General features: G+C 37.5%; 1 protein-coding gene across 3 annotated transcripts in view; it reads right to left on the reverse strand.

The window, feature by feature from the left end:
- Positions 1–18,411, reverse strand: part of APOOL (apolipoprotein O like) — a 113,695-nt gene that overhangs the window by 41,672 nt on the left and 53,612 nt on the right. For all 3 annotated transcript variants that reach the window (XM_057718605.1, XM_057718606.1, XM_057718607.1), the window contains one exon: positions 869–988. In XM_057718605.1, coding sequence (XP_057574588.1) covers positions 869–988 — 120 coding nt within the window. The remainder of the gene's footprint in view (positions 1–868; positions 989–18,411) is intronic.

An 18,411-nucleotide genomic window follows, 5' to 3' on the forward strand; every position in this document is an offset into this window, starting at 1 on the left:
GACAATGAAACAACAGTATTGTACTAGCTTGCTCCACACTCTGTTGCTGGATAATGCTAACTGAAGTCTAAGTATTAAAATAAGGTGAACTCTATTTTGCCCAATAGCTGACTATAGTTAGAACGGTCTTATTAACTAAACCTAACAAGTCAACATTTTACTCAGCCAAATAAGTAAATATGCAGAAGTAATCTCAGAACTCCATATAAAATGTCAAGCAATGGTTTGTCTGTGCCACGTGACATAGATGCTTGGTGAACTACTTTAATCTATGCAGCAGTGGTAGAGTAGCTTAAATATGGCCACAAATTCTTTGCTGCTATGCATATTCAGAGATAGTATCTAATTCCCCTCCCATAAAAACTGGGTTGGCCTTAGTGACTTGATTTAACAACAGAATGCTGTAGAAGTAACCTTCCTGGACATCTGAAGATAGGTAAGAAGCTTGGCAAATTCTGACTAGGGCCTCTTGCAACATCTTCTCTAGGAGCCCTGAACAGTCCACGTAAGTTATCTGACTACCAGAGGTCAGGTATAGATGCCTCAGTCAACATTCCCAGCTGAGCCCAGCCTTTTAGCCATTTGTGACAAGGTGCCAATGATGAGAATAAAGCTGTCTTGGACCCTCTAGCTCAGCCCACTCACCTGATGAATACCATTGGGTGACCTCTGTCAACACCACATGCAACAGAAGAATCACCTGTCCAAAGTCTGATTAAATTTCTGACTCATAAAATCAGAGATAGAATAGTTGCTGTTTTAAACCATTAAGTTTTGGTTTGTTATACATCAATGAATAACTGGAACAATTATTATGTAATACAAATGAGAACCCTCTCACATTAAACCACTATCAGAATTCACTTACCTTGCACCAGCCAATATAACGACCAGTTGTAGTGCGAATGGATGCAAAGCCCATTTGTAAATGACCAGGCTGCTCTTCAACATATTTAGATTGGAGAGGTGGTACAGTATATATGGGGAGCTAGAAGGAAAAAAATTCATGTCAAAAATACAAAATAGTTGGACTTCCTTTTCCAGCACTATGGAAGAATAAGAATCCTCATCAACCTTCCTATTAAAAACAACTAAATATGCTGATTAAATATATTTTAAACCAGCTTTTACCTTGATATCATTTGCTGTAAAGCAGATGGTTCATGGAGTGTGGGATCAGGAAACAAAATCCAGAACGAGCTTGAGGTGGACAATCTTACTGGAGACCCTATAAAATTGGCATCTCAAGGTGCTGCAACCTCAAATTAAGGCTGAACTAGAAATAAATAGTTCACATCAAGGGACTGTAAGGAAAACTGATTCTCTCAAAGATTGGGCACTGAGTACAGAGGAAAGAAATATTTCCTAAGAATTGACAATCACAAGTGAGAACTCATAATCTGCAGCATAAAACTACCTTGATAATCTAAGAAATCTCAAATCAAGTATATATTTAAGGTGCTCCCAGGATGGTATCCCCCACAGATGCTTGGCAGAAGCAAATGAACATCTCCACTCTGGAGGAAGCTACCCAGACTTCAAAGAATTACAACAGATAAAGGTCCAAGAAATATGAGACCACAATTTCAAAAAAATTAAAAAACACAAAAGAAGCCAAATTAGAAAACACAAGGAAGTATCTGGACAAGAGCTAGCAGAAACAACAAAGAGCAGAATCAGAGCCCCCAAAAATGTATATATTAGAGCATATGATATCAAATACATATATTTTTATTTTTAGAGAAATAAAAGGGGAAATTTGAGTTAAGAGCAAGAGACTACAAAAATTACCAAAGCTAATGAAAATAAAGAGAAAAAGAACTTCTAGAACTGGAAATTAAAACTTAAATAAAGACCTCAGTTGATAAGTTTTGATAGACTGGATACAGTTTACAGCTGCTGAGAGATTTTGTGAACTAGTAGACCTAAAGAAATTTTTATGCAAAGAAATGATAAAAATATGAAAGAGATACATACAATAGAATGAGAAATATTAACATATGTCTAATCAGAGCTCCCGAGGAAAGGAGAAAGATGGGGCAGGAGTAATACTTGAAGAGAATAGTCAAGATTTTTCCAGAACTTAAAAACACTTGACAGGTTCAGAAATCCAACATATCCCAAACAGGATAAATAAAAAGTAATGCACAATTAGACAATTCATAGTAAAACTCCATAACACCAAGGACAAAGAGGGACTCTTAAAAAAAAAAAAGCCAGAGAAAAGAGACAGATTACCTTCAAAGGAACAAAAATTAGATAAACTTTGACTTCTCAAAAACATCGGAAGGCACAATATAATATCTTCAATGTGCTAAAAAAAAGTAACTCAACTGAGAATTATACACTCAATAGAATATCTGTTTCAAAAATGAGGGGAGAAGTAAGGACACATTCAGACAGACAAAACCCAAGATAGTTTGAAACCAAATGACCCTCAGTGGGAAATTTTAAATCACGTACTTAAGGCAGAAGAAAAATACTCCCATTGAGAAGGTCTGTGATGGAAAAAAGAATGATTAGCAAAGAAAGTGGTAAATATGTGGGTAAAACTAAAACAATGAATATATAAATAATTTTTATGTATGTATTTAAAAAATAGAACTACATCCCCGAGTATCAATATAGTGTAAGTTAGGAAGGGATGACAGAAAATAAAGTGTTCTCGGTTCTTACTATTATTTGGATGGAGGGTAAATATACTGATGAGACTTGAAATGAATGCAGGTTAAAATTTCTAGGGTGATCAATAAAAGAAAATAAAAAGAAGGCAGAATTAACAAATTCTGTTATAGAAAAAAATAAAAAGAAAAAATAAAGCAAAAAAGGAAAAAAAAGAACAGAAGAGGTAAGTAAAACAAAAACCACAAAAATTTGGTAGAAATAATTCTAAAGATATTAAAAATTATAATAAATGCAAATGGATAAAATGATCTAATTAAAAGCCAAAGATGACGAGACTGCATTTACAAAATACATGCTATTTATGAGACATGCCTAAAACAACTATTTAGAAAAGTTAGGGGGAAAAAGGAATAAAAAAATACATTGGGCAAATAGCCACCAAAAGAAAGCTACTATAAGCTATATTAATGTTAGACAAAATAGACTTTGAGACAAAAACCATTACTAGAGATAAAGTGCCTATATGTTAAGACAAGAAGTTTAAATAATGAGAGATTACATTCTTAAACTTATATGCATTCATTAATATATTCTCAAAACATATGAAACAAGGAGAAATAGACAAAATCACCACCACAGAGGAAGTTTAACTTATTCTCCATGATGGTTGATCAAAAGCAGATTAAAAGAGAAACTAATAGTGATGAGCAGAAGTGGGTAAACTACAGCCCATGGACTAGTCACCTCTTTTTTTTTTAAATTTATTTATTTATTTTATTTTTTATTTATTGGCTGCATTGGGTCTTTGTTGCTGTGCGTGGGCTTTCTTTAGCTGTAGAGAGTGGGGGTTACTCTTCATTGCAGTGCGTGGGCTTCTCATTGCGGTGGCTTCTCTTGTTGCGGAACACAGGCTCTAGGCGCACTGGCTTCAATAGTTGCAGCACGTGGGCTCAACAGTTGTGGCTCGCAGGCTCTACAGCGCAGGCTCAGTAGTTGTGGCACATGGACTTAGTTGCTCCACAGCATGTGGAATCTTCCCAGACCAGGGAATGAACCTGTGTCCCTTGCATTGGTAGGTGGATTCTTAACCACTGTGCTACCAGGGAAGCCCCGGACTAGTCACCTCTTTATGTAAATCAAGTTTTATTGGGTCACAGCTATACTCATTCATTAATGTACTGTCTATGGCTGCTTTTGTGCCACAATAGCAGTTGAGACAACGCGACAGAGTTGCATATGTCTAGAATGTTTACTATAAGGTTTTTAAAGAAAAAACTCTATTGACTCCTGGTACAGAAAAATATAATCAACATGCTTGATCTCATGGACATATATAGCACAATGCATTGAACAACTGCAAAATACATAATATTTTCAAGCACAAATGGAAATGCATAAAAAATCGACTGCACCCTGGGCCATTTCTGGAACTGAAAGTCTTAGGAAATTTCAAAGGACTAATATACAGAATATGCTCTCTTAACACAAAAGTCCCACAGCTAAATCATAGTTACTGGTAACAGACTGAATGTTTTCTCCCTTATATCAGAAACATACAAAATGTCACTCTCACTTCTTCTATTCAACATTTTACTGGAGGTTCTGGTCAGTGCATTCAGGAAAGAAAAAGAAATAGAAGATACTAAATTGAAAAGGAATAAATAAAACTATATTCACAAATGACATGATCTTGTACATAGAAAATCTTAAGGAGCCCCCCATAACCCTTATTACAACCACAAAAAAAACAAATTCTGCAAGGTTGCAGGTTAAAAGATCAATATACAAAAATAAATTGTATTTTTATACATTAGCAATGAATGATCTAAAAATGAGATTAAGAAAGCAATTCCATTTAAAATAGCATTAAAAATAAAATATTTAGGAATAAATTCAACAAAGAAGTGTAAGAAGTACACTGAAAGCTACAAAAAATGTTGAAAGAGAGAAGATTTAAATAAGTGGAAAGACCTCACAAACATCCCATGTTCTTGAGTTAAAAGGTCAAATATTGTTAGAATGGCAATATTTCCCAAACTGATCCACGGATTCAAAGGAAGCACTATGAAAATCCCGCTTGCCATTTTTTTTTTTCCCATAAAACGAAAATTTGATGCTAAAATTCATACAGATGTGAAAGGGTCACAGAATAGCCAAAACAAACTTGAAAAAGAACATAGGTGGAGGACACATACTCCCCAATTTCAAAACTTGTTACAAAATAATAGTGTGGTATTGTAATAAGTATAGACATACAGATAAATGGAATAGAATTTTGAGTCTAGAAATGAACCCACGCATTTATGGTCAACTGATTTTCAACAAGGGAACAAAGAAAATTCAACAGAGAAAGAACAGTATTTTCCGCAAGTAGTACGCAGACAACTGGATATTCACATATGAAAAGAAAGAAGTTTGACCCCCACCTCATGCCATATACAAAAAATTAACTCAAAATTGATCTTAGAACTAATATAAGAGCTAAAACTATAAAACTCTTAGGAGAAAACATAAAGGTAAATTTTCATGACTTTGGGTTAAGCAATGATTTATTACATACAACATCAGAAGCACTAGCAAAAAAATAAAAATAAATTGGACTTCATCAAAATTAAAAACTTGTGCTACAAATGATACCATCAAATATAGTAAAAGGACAACCCGTGGACAATATTTACAAATCATGTATCTCATAAAGAACTTATATCTGCAATACGTATAGAACACTTGCAATTCAACAATAAAAAGATGAATAACGCAACTTTACAAATGGCAAAGAATTTGAAAACCCATTTCTCCAAAGATGTGCAAATTACCAATAAGTGCATGACAAAATGTTCGACATCATTATTTATTAGGGAAATGCAAATCAAAACTCCAATGAAGATTCATTTCACACCCACTAGGATTGCTAAAATCAAAAAAGAGAGACAATAACAAGGGTTGGTAAAGATGTGGAGAAACTGGAACCTTCATACATGGCTCGTGAGACTGTAAAATGGTGTAGTTGCTTTGGAAAACATCCCGGCAGTTCCTCAAAAGGTTAAAGATAGAGTTACCAACATGGACCACAAATTCCACTCCTAGGTCTATACCCAAGAGAAATGAAAACATATGTTGACACAAAATGTGTACAACACAGTTCACAGCAGTATCAGCCATAATAGCCCCAAAGTGGAAATAACCCAAATGCCCAGCAATTGATACATGGATAAACAACATCTGCTATATTTATAGAATGAACTATTATTCATCAATAAAAAGAAATGACATACTGATACATTCTGTAACATGGATGAAACTTGAAAACATTTTGGTAACTGAAAAAAGCCAGTCACAAAAGGCCACATATTATATGATTCTATTTAAATTAAATGTCTCAGATAGGCACATCCATAGAGAAAGAAAGCAGATCAGTGGTTACCAGGGGCTTGGGAGAGAGTGGAATTGAAGTGATGATAATGGGTTGAGCTTTCTTTTTGTAGTGATGAATTTCTTTTCTAAAATTAGCAGTAATGGGCTTTCCAAGATGGCGGAGGAGCAGGTGGACATGGGGTTCATCTCTTCCCACAAACACATCAAGAATATATCTACAAATGGAACAATTCTCACAGAGCACCTGCTGAACACTAGCAGAGGACCTTGGACACCTAAAAGGACAAGAAAGATCCCATGTAACCAGGTAGGATGAAAGAAAGAATAAGTGAAAAAGAAAAGAGGAAGTAGGATGGACCTGAGCCCCTGGCGGGGAGCTAGAAGTGAGGAGAGGTTCTCGCATCTGGGGAAGCCCCTCAATGTCAGAGAGATCATCTGAGACAGAAGGGGAGCTTCAGGGGCTCAAAGGAGAGCCCAGTAACTGGTTGGTGGCAGGCAAGTCAGAGTGAGACCTACACAGAGGGTCCATGCCAGAGCATTGCATGCCCCAGGCTGAGATGGGTGTCCATTAGGGCGCACAGGGGCTGGGTGCTGGAACGTGGGGTCTGGAGAGCAGACCAGGGTAGGGGACTGCTGCTGGCTGTGAGGAGACAGCCTGAGGGGATGGGAGTGAGGAGCTTGGCAATCAGGAATGCTCACAGAGAAAGCCGGGACAACCACAGAAGCAATGTGCCATTGTTGAGTGATGCACAGTGGGTGGGGCCCCCAATGCAGCCTTTCTCCTCACGCCCCAGCCCCTGCTTCCACAGACACTAGGGAGGGCTCCTGCTGGAGCCAGCTCATGTGCCTCTGCAATCGCTTCCTCTGCCCCCTCCCCCACCTCCTCACTTGGGTGACCTGCTTGCCCCAGTCGCCACCTGATGGGCTCATGCATTCCAATCGCTACCCTAGCACCCTCTCACCTGGGCTGCCTGCTTGCCCCAACTGCTGCCTCTGCTCCCTCCTGCCTTATGGGCTTGTCCACTCTAGCAACCTCTGGAGCAGACTTCAATGGGAGAAACACATGCAGAGGTGGGGCTGAAACCATAGCTGAGCCCCAGGAGCCATGTGACTAAGGAAGAGGAGATGAAATCTCTTCTTGTGGCTGTGTGAACCACAAGTTACACTGTTGCTGACAGATCCTAAATTCAGCACCTGTGAAACATCCAAAAGGACAAATGCTCCTGTAGCTGGGATGGGTCTGGCTTTAGCAGCTGTGGGCTTTGTGGGCACATACATGTGAGGGTTAGGCCAGGCCAGAGTCTGAGCTGCCTCCAAAGCTCCCACAGTGAGTCCAGGTGCATAACTACTGCAGTCCTGAGACCTAACCTCAGCGCATTTGCACTGGTGACATGGTAAAAACAATGCCTGAGTGTCACCAGGGCCAATTGCTGGCATACCCACAGTTAAGGTGGGACTGAGAGCAGTATCAACAACAGTGTACTTTGTGAGCCCACACAATGGGCAAAAGGAGACACAAGAGCATATTCACAGGTGAACAGCTCCAGAGGAGGAATACTCAGTGGCTTCTCTCCCAGTGGGAGTGCTCCAGTCCCACCCACCTCGCACCACAAATGAGAAACACAGCTAAGAAACAGATCTGGGGACCTTTACTCCAACAACTAGGGAGCAGACCCCGCCCCTGACAAGGCAGTGACAACAACACAGCAAAGGGGAGGCTCACTCAATATCCAGGGCAGGCTATGGTCACCACACCAGTCAAATCCCTTATCAAGGGAGTAACAGCACAAATTTCAGGACCAAGCTCACCCAACAGGGGGCAGACACCAGAAGCAAGAGGAAGTAAGATCGTGCAGCCTGTAGAAAGGAGATCACAAACATAGTAAGTTTGACCAAATGATACAACAAAGAAATATGTTGCAGACAAAGAAGCAAGATAAAAAACTACAAGAACAACTAAACGAAGAGGAGATAGGCAATCTACCTGAAAAAGAATTCAGAGTAATGATAGTAATGATCCAAGATCTCAGGAAGGAATGAAGGCACCGATCAAGAAGATACAATAAATGTTTAACGAAGACCTAGAAGAACTAAAGAACAAACAGAGATGAACAATACAATAACTGAAATGAAAAACACACTAGAAGGAATCAATAGCAGAATAACTGAGGCAAAAGAACAGATACATGAACTGGAAAACAGAATGGTGGAAACACTGCCACAGAAAAGAATAAAGAAAAAAAAATGAAAAGAAATGAGGGCAGTCTTAGAGATCTCTGGGACAACATTAAATGCACCAACATTCAAATTATGGGAATCTCAGAAGAAGAAAAAGAGAAAGGGCCTGAGAAAATATTTGAAGAGATTATAGTCAAAAACTTTCTTAACATGGGAAAGCAAATAGTCACCCAAGTCAAGGAAGTGCAGAGTCCCATACAGGATAAAACCAAGAAGGAAAATGCTGAGACACGTATTAATCAAACAAACAAAAATTAAATACAAATAAAAATATTAAAGCAACAAGGGAAAAACAACAAAAAACATACAAGGGAATCCCCATAAGGTTATTAGCTGATTTTTCAGTGGAAACTGCAGGCCATAAGGGAGTGGCAGGATATATTTCAAGTGATGAAAGAGAAAAACCTACAGCCAAGAATACTCTACCCAGCAAGAATCCCATTCAGATTCGATGGAGAAATCAAAAGCTTCACAGACAAGCAAAAGCTAAGAGAATTCAGCACCACCAAACCAGCTATATAACAAACGCTAAAGGAACTTCTCTAGTCAGGGGGAAGAAGCCATGACTAGAAACAAGAAAATTACAAATGGGAAAGCTCACTGGTAAAAGCAAACATACAGTAAAAGTAGGAAATCATCCACACACAAACATGATATCAAAGTGAGCAACTGTGAGAAGAGGAGACTACAAATGCAGGAAATTGGAGTTGCATTTGAAATTGAGACCACCAACTTAAAACAACCTTGTATATATAGACTGCTTTATCAAAACCTCATGGAAAATGCAATACAAAAAATAACAATAGATATACACAGAAAAAAGAATACGCAAACCAAACACAACACAAGAGAACAAAAGAGGAAGGGAATAAAAAAGACCTACAAAACAATTAAGAAAATGGCAGTAGGAACATACATATCAATAATCATCTTAAATGAACATGGATTAAATGCTCCAACCAAAAGACACAGACTGGCTGAATGGATACAAAAACAAGACCTGTATATATACTGTCTACAGGAGACCCACTTCAGACCTAGCGACACATACAGACTGAAAGTGAGGGGATGGAAAAAGATATTCCATACAAATAGAAATCAAAAGAAAAATGGACTAGCAATACCCACATCAGACAAATTAGACTTTAAAGTAAAGACTATTACAAGAGACAAGGAAGGACACTACATAATGATCAAGCGATCAATCCAAGAAGAAGATATAACAATTGCAAGTATATATGCACCCTACATAGGAGCACCTCAACATATAGGGCAAATGCTAACAGCCATAAAAGGGGAAATCGACAGTAACACAATAATAGTGGGGGATTTCAGCACCCCACTTACACCGATGGAGAGATCACCCAGACAGAAAGTTAATACGGAAACACAAGCCTTAAATGAGACCTTAGACCAGATAGACTTAACTGATATTTATAAGACATTCTATCCAAAAGCAGCAGAATACACTTTCTGCTCAAGTACACGGGAACATTCTCCAGGACAGATCACATCTTAGGTCACAAATCAAGCTTCAGTAAATTTAAGAAAATTGAAATCATATCAAGCATCTTTTCCTAACAACACTATGAGATTAGAAACCAATTACAGGAAAAAACTGTTAAAAACACAAACATGTGGAGGCTAAAAAATATGTTAAATAACCAATGGATCACTGAAGAAATCAAAGAGGAAATCAAAAAATACTTAGAAATGACAACGAAAACACGAAGATCCAAAACCCATGGGATGCACCAAAAGCAGTTCTAAGAGAGAAGTTTATAGCAATGCAATCTTACGTCAAGAAACAAGAAGACTCTCAAAGAAACAATCTATCCTTACAACTAAGGCAACTAGAAAAAGAAGAACAAACAAAACCCGAAGTTAGTAGAAGGAAAGAAATCATAAAAATCAGAGCAGAAATAAATGAAATAGAGACAAAGAAAACAATAGCAAAGATCAATGCAACTAAAAGTTCATTCTTTGGAGAGAGAAACAAAATTTATAAACCTTTAGCCATACTCATCAAGAAAAAAAGGGAGAGGACTCAATAAAATTAGAAATGAAAAAAAAGTTACAACTGACTGCACAGAAATACAAAGGATCATAAGGGACTCTTACAAGCAACTATAAGACAATAAAATGGTCAACCTGGAAGAAATGGACAAATTCTTAGAAAGGCAGAACCTTCCAAGACTGAACCAGGAAGAAATAGAAAATATGAAATGACCAATCACAAGTACTGAAATTGAAACTGTGATTAGGGCTTCCCTGGTGGTGCAGTGGTTAAGAATCTGCCTCCCAATGCAGGGGACACAGGTTTGAGCCCTGGTCCAGGAAGATCCCACATGCTGCAGATCAACTAAGGCCGTGTGCCACAATTACTGAAGCCCATGCGCCTAGAGCCCATGCTCTGCAACAAGAGAAGCCACCTCAATAAGAAGCCCATGCACTTCAATGAAGAGTAGCCCCCACTTTCTGCAACTACAGAAAGCCCACACGCAACAATGAAGACCCAGTGCAGCCAATAAATAAAAAATAAAATAAATAAAAAAAAGAAACCATGATTAAAAATCTTCCAACAAACAAAAGTCCAGGGCCAGATAGCTTCACAGGCAAATTCTATCAAACATTCAGAGAAGAGCTAATACCTGTCCTTCTCAAATTCTTCCAAAATATAGCAGAGGAGGGAACACTACCAAACTCATTCAATGAACCCACCATCACCCTGATACCAAAACCAGATAAAGACGTTACAAAAAAGAAAATTACAGACCAATATCACTGATGAACACAGATGCAAAAATCCTCGACAAAATACTAGCAAACCGAATCCAACAGCACATTAAAAGGATCATACACCATGATCAAGTGGGGTTTATCCCAGGAATGCAAAGATTCTTAAATATATGCAAACCAATCTATGTGATACACCACATTAACAAACTGAAGAATAAAAACCATATGATCATCTCAATGGATGCAGAAAAAGCTTTCGACAAAATTCAACGCACATTTATGATAAAAACTCTCCAGAAAGTGGGCATAGAGAGACTCTACCTCAACATAATAAAGGCATATATGACATATATGACAACATACATGACAAAGCCATAGCAAACATTATTCTCAATGGTGAAAAACTGAACGCATTTCCTCTAAGATCAGGAACAAGACAAGGATGTCCACTCTCGCTTTCATTCAACATAGTTTTTGAAGTCCTAGCCATGGCAATCAGAAAAGAAAGAGAAATAAAAAGAATCTGAATTGGAAAAGGAGAAGTAAAACTGTCTCTGTTTGGAGATGACATGATACTATATATAGAAAATCCTAAAGATGGTACCAGAAAACTACCAGAGCTCACCAATGATTTTGGTAAAATTTCTGGATACAAAATTAATGCACAGAAATCGCTTGCATTCCTACACACTAACAATGAAAGATCAGAAAGAGAAATTAAGGAAACAATCCCATTTACTATCACATCAAAAAGAATAAAAGACCCAGGAATAAACCTCCCTAAGGAGGCAAAAGACTTGTACTTGGAAAACTATAAGATACTGATAAAAGAGACAAAACATGACACAAACAAATGGAGAGATATACCATGTTCTTGGACTGGAATAATTAAGGCTGTGAAAATGACTATACTACCCAAAGCAATCTACAGATTCAATGCATTCCCTATCAAATTACCAATGGCAGTTATCACAGAATTAGAACAAAAAATTTTACAGCTTGCACGGAAACACAAAAGACCCCGAATAGCCAAAGCAATCTTGAGAAAGAAAAACAAAGCTGGAGGAATCAGGCTCCTCGACTTCAGAATATACTACAAAGGTACAGTAGCCAAGACAATATGGCACTGGCTCAAAAACAGAAATATAGGTCAATGGAATAGGACAGAAAAACCTGAGATAAACCCACGCACCTATGGTCACTAAATCTATGACAAAGTAGGCAAAAATATACAATGGAGAAAAGACAGCCTCTTTAATAAGTGGTGCTCGGAAAACTGGATTGCTATATGTAAAAGAATGAAATTAGAACACTCCCTAACATCATACACAGAAATAAACTTAAAATGGATTAAAGACCCAAATGTAAGGCTGGTTACTCTAAAACTCTTAGAGAAAAACACAGGCAGAACACTGACATAAATTGCAGTATGATCTTTTCCAATCCACCTTCTAGAGTAATGAAAATAAAAATAACCAAATGGGACCTAATGAAACTTAAAGGCTTTTGCACAGCAAAGGAAACCATAAACAGAATGAAAAGACAACCCTCAGAATGGGAGAAAATATTTGCAAAGGAAGCAACTGAAAAGGGATTAATCTTCAAAATATATAAACAGCTCATGCAGCTGAATATCAAGAAACCAAACAACCCAATCAAAAAATGGGTGAAAGATCTAAATAGATATTTCTCCAAAGAAGACATACAGGTGGCCCAAAAGCACATAAAGATTATTAGGGAAATGCAAATCAAAACTACAATGTGGTATCACCTCACACTGGTTAGAATGGTCATCATCAGAAAATCTACAAACAGTAAATGCTGGAGAGGGTGTGGAGAAAAGGGAACCCTCTTGCACTGTTGGTGGGAATGTACATTGATACAGCCACTATGGAGAACAGTATGGAGGTTCCTTGAAAAACTAAAAATAGAATTACCATATGACCCAGCAATCCCACTACTGGGCATGTATGTACCCAGAGAACACCATAATTCAAAAAGACACATGCACTCCAATGTTCATTGCAGCAGTATTTACAGTAGCCAGGACATGGAAGCAACCTAAATGTCCATCAACAGATCAATGAATAAAGAAGATGTGGTACATATATACAATGGAATATTACTCAGCTGTAAAAAGGAGTGAATTGCGACATTTGTAGAGACATGGATGGGCCTAGAGACTGTTATACAGAGTGAAGTGAGTCAGAAAGAGAAAAACAAATATCGTATATTAACACATATATGCGGAATCTAGAAAAATGGTACAAATCAACTAGTTTGCAAGGCAGAAACAGAGACAGAAATGTAGAGAACAAACATATGGACACCACATGGGGAAAGCAGGGGGTGTTGGGGGAAATGAATTGGGAGATTGGGATTGCCATATATATATTACTAATAAGAAAAAAATATTAAATTGTACACTTTATATATATGCCGTTTATTGTATGTCAATTGTATCTCAATAAAAATTCGTAAAGAAAAAAAAAGATGCTCAACGTCACTAATTATTAGAGAAATGCAAATCAAAACTACAAAGAGGTATCACCTCACATCGGTCAGAAGGGCCATCATTAAAAAACCTACAAACAACAAATGCTGGAGAGGGTGTGGAGAAAAGGGAACCCTCCTACACTGTTGGCAGGAATGGAAACTTGTACAGCCACTATCGAGAAAAGTATGGAGGTTCCTTAAAATATCTAAAAATAGAGCTACCATATGATCCAGCAACCCCACTCCTGGGCTGATATCCAAAGAAAAACATCATTCAAAAGATACATGCACCGCTATGTTCGTTGCAGCATTTCTTACAATAGCCAGGACATGGAAGCAACCTAAATACCCATCAACAGAGGAATGGATAAAGAAGATGTGGTACATATGTACAACGGAATATTTCTCAGCCATTAAAAAGAACAAAATAAAAACTGCTAGCACTAATTGAAGAGTTTAGTAAAGTAGCAGGATACAAAATTAATGCACAGAAATCTCTTGCATTCCTATACACTAACAACGGAAGAGCAGAAAGAGAAATTAAGGAAACTCTCCCATTCACCATTGCAACCAAAAGAATAAAATACCTAGGAATAAACCTGCCTAAGGAGGCAAAAGATCTGTATGCAGAAAACTTTAAGACATTGATGAAAGAAATCAAAGACGACACAAACAGATGGAGGGACATACCATGTTCCTGGATTGGAAGAATCAACATCGTGAAAATGACTGTACTACCCAAAGCAATTTACAGATTCAATGCAATCCCGATCAAATTACCAATGGCATTTTTCACAGAACTAGAGCAAGAAATCTTACGATTTGTATGGAAACGCAAAAGACCCCGAATAGCCAAAGCCATCTTGAGAAGGAAAAATGGAGTTGGTGGAATCAGGCTTCCTGACTTCAAACTATACTACAAGGCCATAGTGATCAAGACAGTATGGTACTGGCACAAAAACAGAAAGGACGATCAATGGAATAGAATAGAGAACTCAGAAGTAAGCCCAAACACATATGGGCACCTTATCTTTGACAAAGGAGGCACGAGTATACAATGGAGAAAAGGCAGCCTCTTCAATAAGTGGTGCTGGGAACATTGGACAGCTACATGTAAAAGAATGAAATTAGAACACTTCCTAACACCATACACAAAAATAAACTCAGAATGGATTAAAGACCTACATGTAAGGCCAGACACTGTAAAACTCCTGGAGGAAAACATAGGCAGAACACTCTATGACATCCATCAAAGCAAGATCCTTTTGGACCCACCTCCTAGAATCATGGAAATCAAATCAAGAAGAAACGAATGGGACCTCATGAAACTTAAAAGCTTTTGCACAGCAAAAGAAACCATAAACAAGACTAAAAGGCAACCCTCAGAGTGGGAAAAAATAATTGCCTATGAAAAAACGGACAAAGGATTAACCTCCAAAATATACAAGCAGCTCATGAAGCTTAACACCAAAAAAGCAAATAACCCAATCCACAAATGGGTAGAAGACCTAAATAGACATTTCTCCAAAGAAGACATACAGATGGCCAACAAACACATGAAAAGATGCTCAACATCACTAATCATCAGAGAAATGCAAGTCAAAGCCACACCAATCAGAATGGCCATCATCACAAAGTCTGGAAACCACAAATGTTGGAGAGGGTGTGGAGAAAAGGGAACTCTCCTGCACTGTTGGTGGGAATGTAAGTTGGTACAGCCACTACGGAAAACAATTTGGAGGTTCCTTAAAAAACTACAAATAGAACTACCATATGATCCAGTAATCCCACTCCTGGGCATATATCCAAAGAAAACCATAATCCAAAAAGAAACATGTACCATAATGTTTATTGCAGCACTATTTACAATAGCCAGGACATGGAAGCAACCTAAATGCCCATCAACAAATGAATGGATACAGAAGATGTGGCATATATATACAATGGAATATTACTCAGCTATAAAAAGGGATGAGATGGAGCTATATGTTATGAGGTGGATAGAACTACAATCTGTCATACATAGTGAAGTAAGTCAGAAAGAGAAGGACAAATATTGTATGCTAACTCACATATACGGAATCTAAAAATGGTACTGATGAACTCAGTGACAAGAATAAGGATGCAGATACAGAGAATGGACTGGAGAACTCGAGGTATGGGAGGGGGCGGGGGGTGAAGGGGAAACTGAGAAGAAGCAAGAGAGTAGCACAGACATATATATACTACCAACTGTAAAATAGTCAGTGGGAAGTTGTTGTAGAACAAAGGGAGTCCAACTCGAGGATGGAAGATGCCTTAGAGGACTGGGGCGGGGAGGGTGGTGGGGACTCGAGCGGGGGGAGTCAAGGAAGGGAGGGAATATGGGGATATGTGTATAAAAACAGATGATTAAACCTGGTGTACCCCCCCAAAAAAAAAGAAAAAGAAAAAGAAAAAAAAAAAAGAACAAAATAATGCCATTTGCAGCAACATGAATGGACCTAGAGATTGTTAAACTGAGTGCAGTAAGTCAGAGAAAGACAAATATCATATGATATTGCTTATGTGTAGAATCTAAAAAGAGGGTATAAATGAGCTTATTTACAAACAGAAATAGAGTTACAGATGCAGAAAACAAACTTCTGCTTACCAGAGGGCAAGGGGGGCAGGAATAAATTGGGAGATTGGTTTTGACATATATACACTACTATATATAAGATAGATAACTAATAAGGACCTACTGTATAGCATAGAGAACTCTACTCAATACTCTGTAATAGCCTATGTGGAAAAGATTCTAAAAAAGAGTGGATATATGTGTAACTGATTCACTTTGCTGTACATATGAAACTAACACAACATTGTAAATAAACCATACTCCAAAAAAATTTTTTTAAAATAAAATTAGCAGTAATGATCACACAACTCTAAACATACTAAAATCCAACTAATTGTAAGAAAAAAAAAACTAAAACATGAATAAATGCCTGTGACTTTTGGTTAGGCAAAAATTTCCTTGACATGTCACCAAAATCATAATCCATAAATTCAAAAATTGATAAATTGGATGTTATAAAAATTAAAATTTTCTTTTCCTCGAAAGACACAGTTAAAAGGAAGGTAGTGTGTGCAGAACGATGATCCCCACCCAAAGACATTTATGTCTTAATCCATGGAAGCCATGAATATGTTACATCATAATGGCAAAAGGGAGTTAAGGTTTCATATGTAATTACCATTAATTAGGTGACCTTACGATAGGAAGATTTTCCTGGATCATTTGGGTGGTTCAAAGTAATCATAAGACATTAAAAATAGAAGGGGGAGGGGCTTCCTAGGTGGCACAGTGGTTGAGAATCCACCTGCCAATGTAGGGGACACGGGTTCAAGCCCTGCTCCAGGAAGATCCCACATGCCGAGGAGCAACTAAGCCTGTGTGCCACAACTATTGAGCCTGCGCTTTAGAGCCCATGAGCCACAACTATTGAGCCCATGTGCTGCAAGTACTGAAGCCCACATGCCTAGAGCCCATGCTCCGCAACAAGAGAAGCCACGGCAACGAGGAGCCCACACACCACAACGAAGAGTAGCCCCCACTCACCGTAACTAAAAAGAAAGCCCGTGCACAGCAGAAAAGACCCAACACAGCCAATAAAATACATACATACATACATACATACATACATACATACATACATACATAAATAAATAAAAAGTAGAAGGGGGAGGTGGAAGGGTAATTCCAGGGGGAGATGTGACTGTAGAAGAATGGTCAGAGTGATGTAACATGAGAATGACTTATCCTACTTTTCCTGGCTTTGAAAATGGAGGAATTGGGCCACAAACCAAGGAAAGTGGGCCAGTCTCCAGAAGCTGAAAAAGGAAGAAAGTGGATTCTCTCAAAGCCTCCAGGAAGAAATGCAACTCTGCCAAAATCTTGACTTTAGCCCAGTGTACATATGCTTGAATTCTAACTTAACGGAAATTATAAGATAATAAAATTGTGTTGTTTAAAATCACTAATTTCCTGGTAGTTTGTTACAGAAGCAATGAAAAAGCAATACAGAAGGAAGACATAATCCACAGTTTGGCAGAAAATATTTGCAAAACACATACCTGATATAGGGCTGAAAATCGAGAATATATAAAAAACTTTAAAAGCTCAATAATAACAAAAGAAGAAACCTAATAAAATTGGGCCTAATAAAACATTTTAACAGACTCTTCACCAAAGAAAAATGGCAAATAAACACATGAAAAAATGCTCAACATAATGAGTCATTAGACAAATACAAGTCAAATGTACAATATTATACCTATATATAACCACTAGAATGACTAATATATAAAATGTTCAACTTCATTAATAACATGGAAATGCAAATGAAAACCACAATGAAATAGCATTTTCAACTCCATCTGTTTGGCAAATTAAAGTCTGACAATATCAAGTGTTGACAAGAATGTTGAGCAACCTCAACATCTATATACTGCTTGTGGGAATGTAAATTGGTATATACACTTTGAAAAACAATTTGGCATACTACAGCAAATTTGAAAATGACACATATTGTATGATTCAGTGGTTCCACTCCTAGGTATATTTACAGAAACTATTGTAATGGTGTTCCTAGAGATGTACAATAATGTTCATAGCAACATTTTAATTGCAAAAATCTGGAAACACCTCAAATGTCTATCAGCAATAGAATGGATAATTAAACTCGGCTACATCCACAAAATGACATACTATAAATTAGGGGAAAATATATAAATTACAGCTATGTGGAAAAATCTGGATGGATTTCAGGAATGTTGAGCATAAAAAAGGATTTGCAGAGCAAAAAAGGTAAAGTGTAGAAAATTATATGCAGGTATATTTCCATCAATATATAGCTCAAAAACTTACAAGAACCAAAAACATTGTTTAGTAATACAGACATATAAGGTAAAGTT

This window comes from Hippopotamus amphibius, chromosome X (assembly GCF_030028045.1).
Source record: "Hippopotamus amphibius kiboko isolate mHipAmp2 chromosome X, mHipAmp2.hap2, whole genome shotgun sequence".
Classification (NCBI taxonomy): Eukaryota; Metazoa; Chordata; class Mammalia; order Artiodactyla; family Hippopotamidae; genus Hippopotamus; species Hippopotamus amphibius.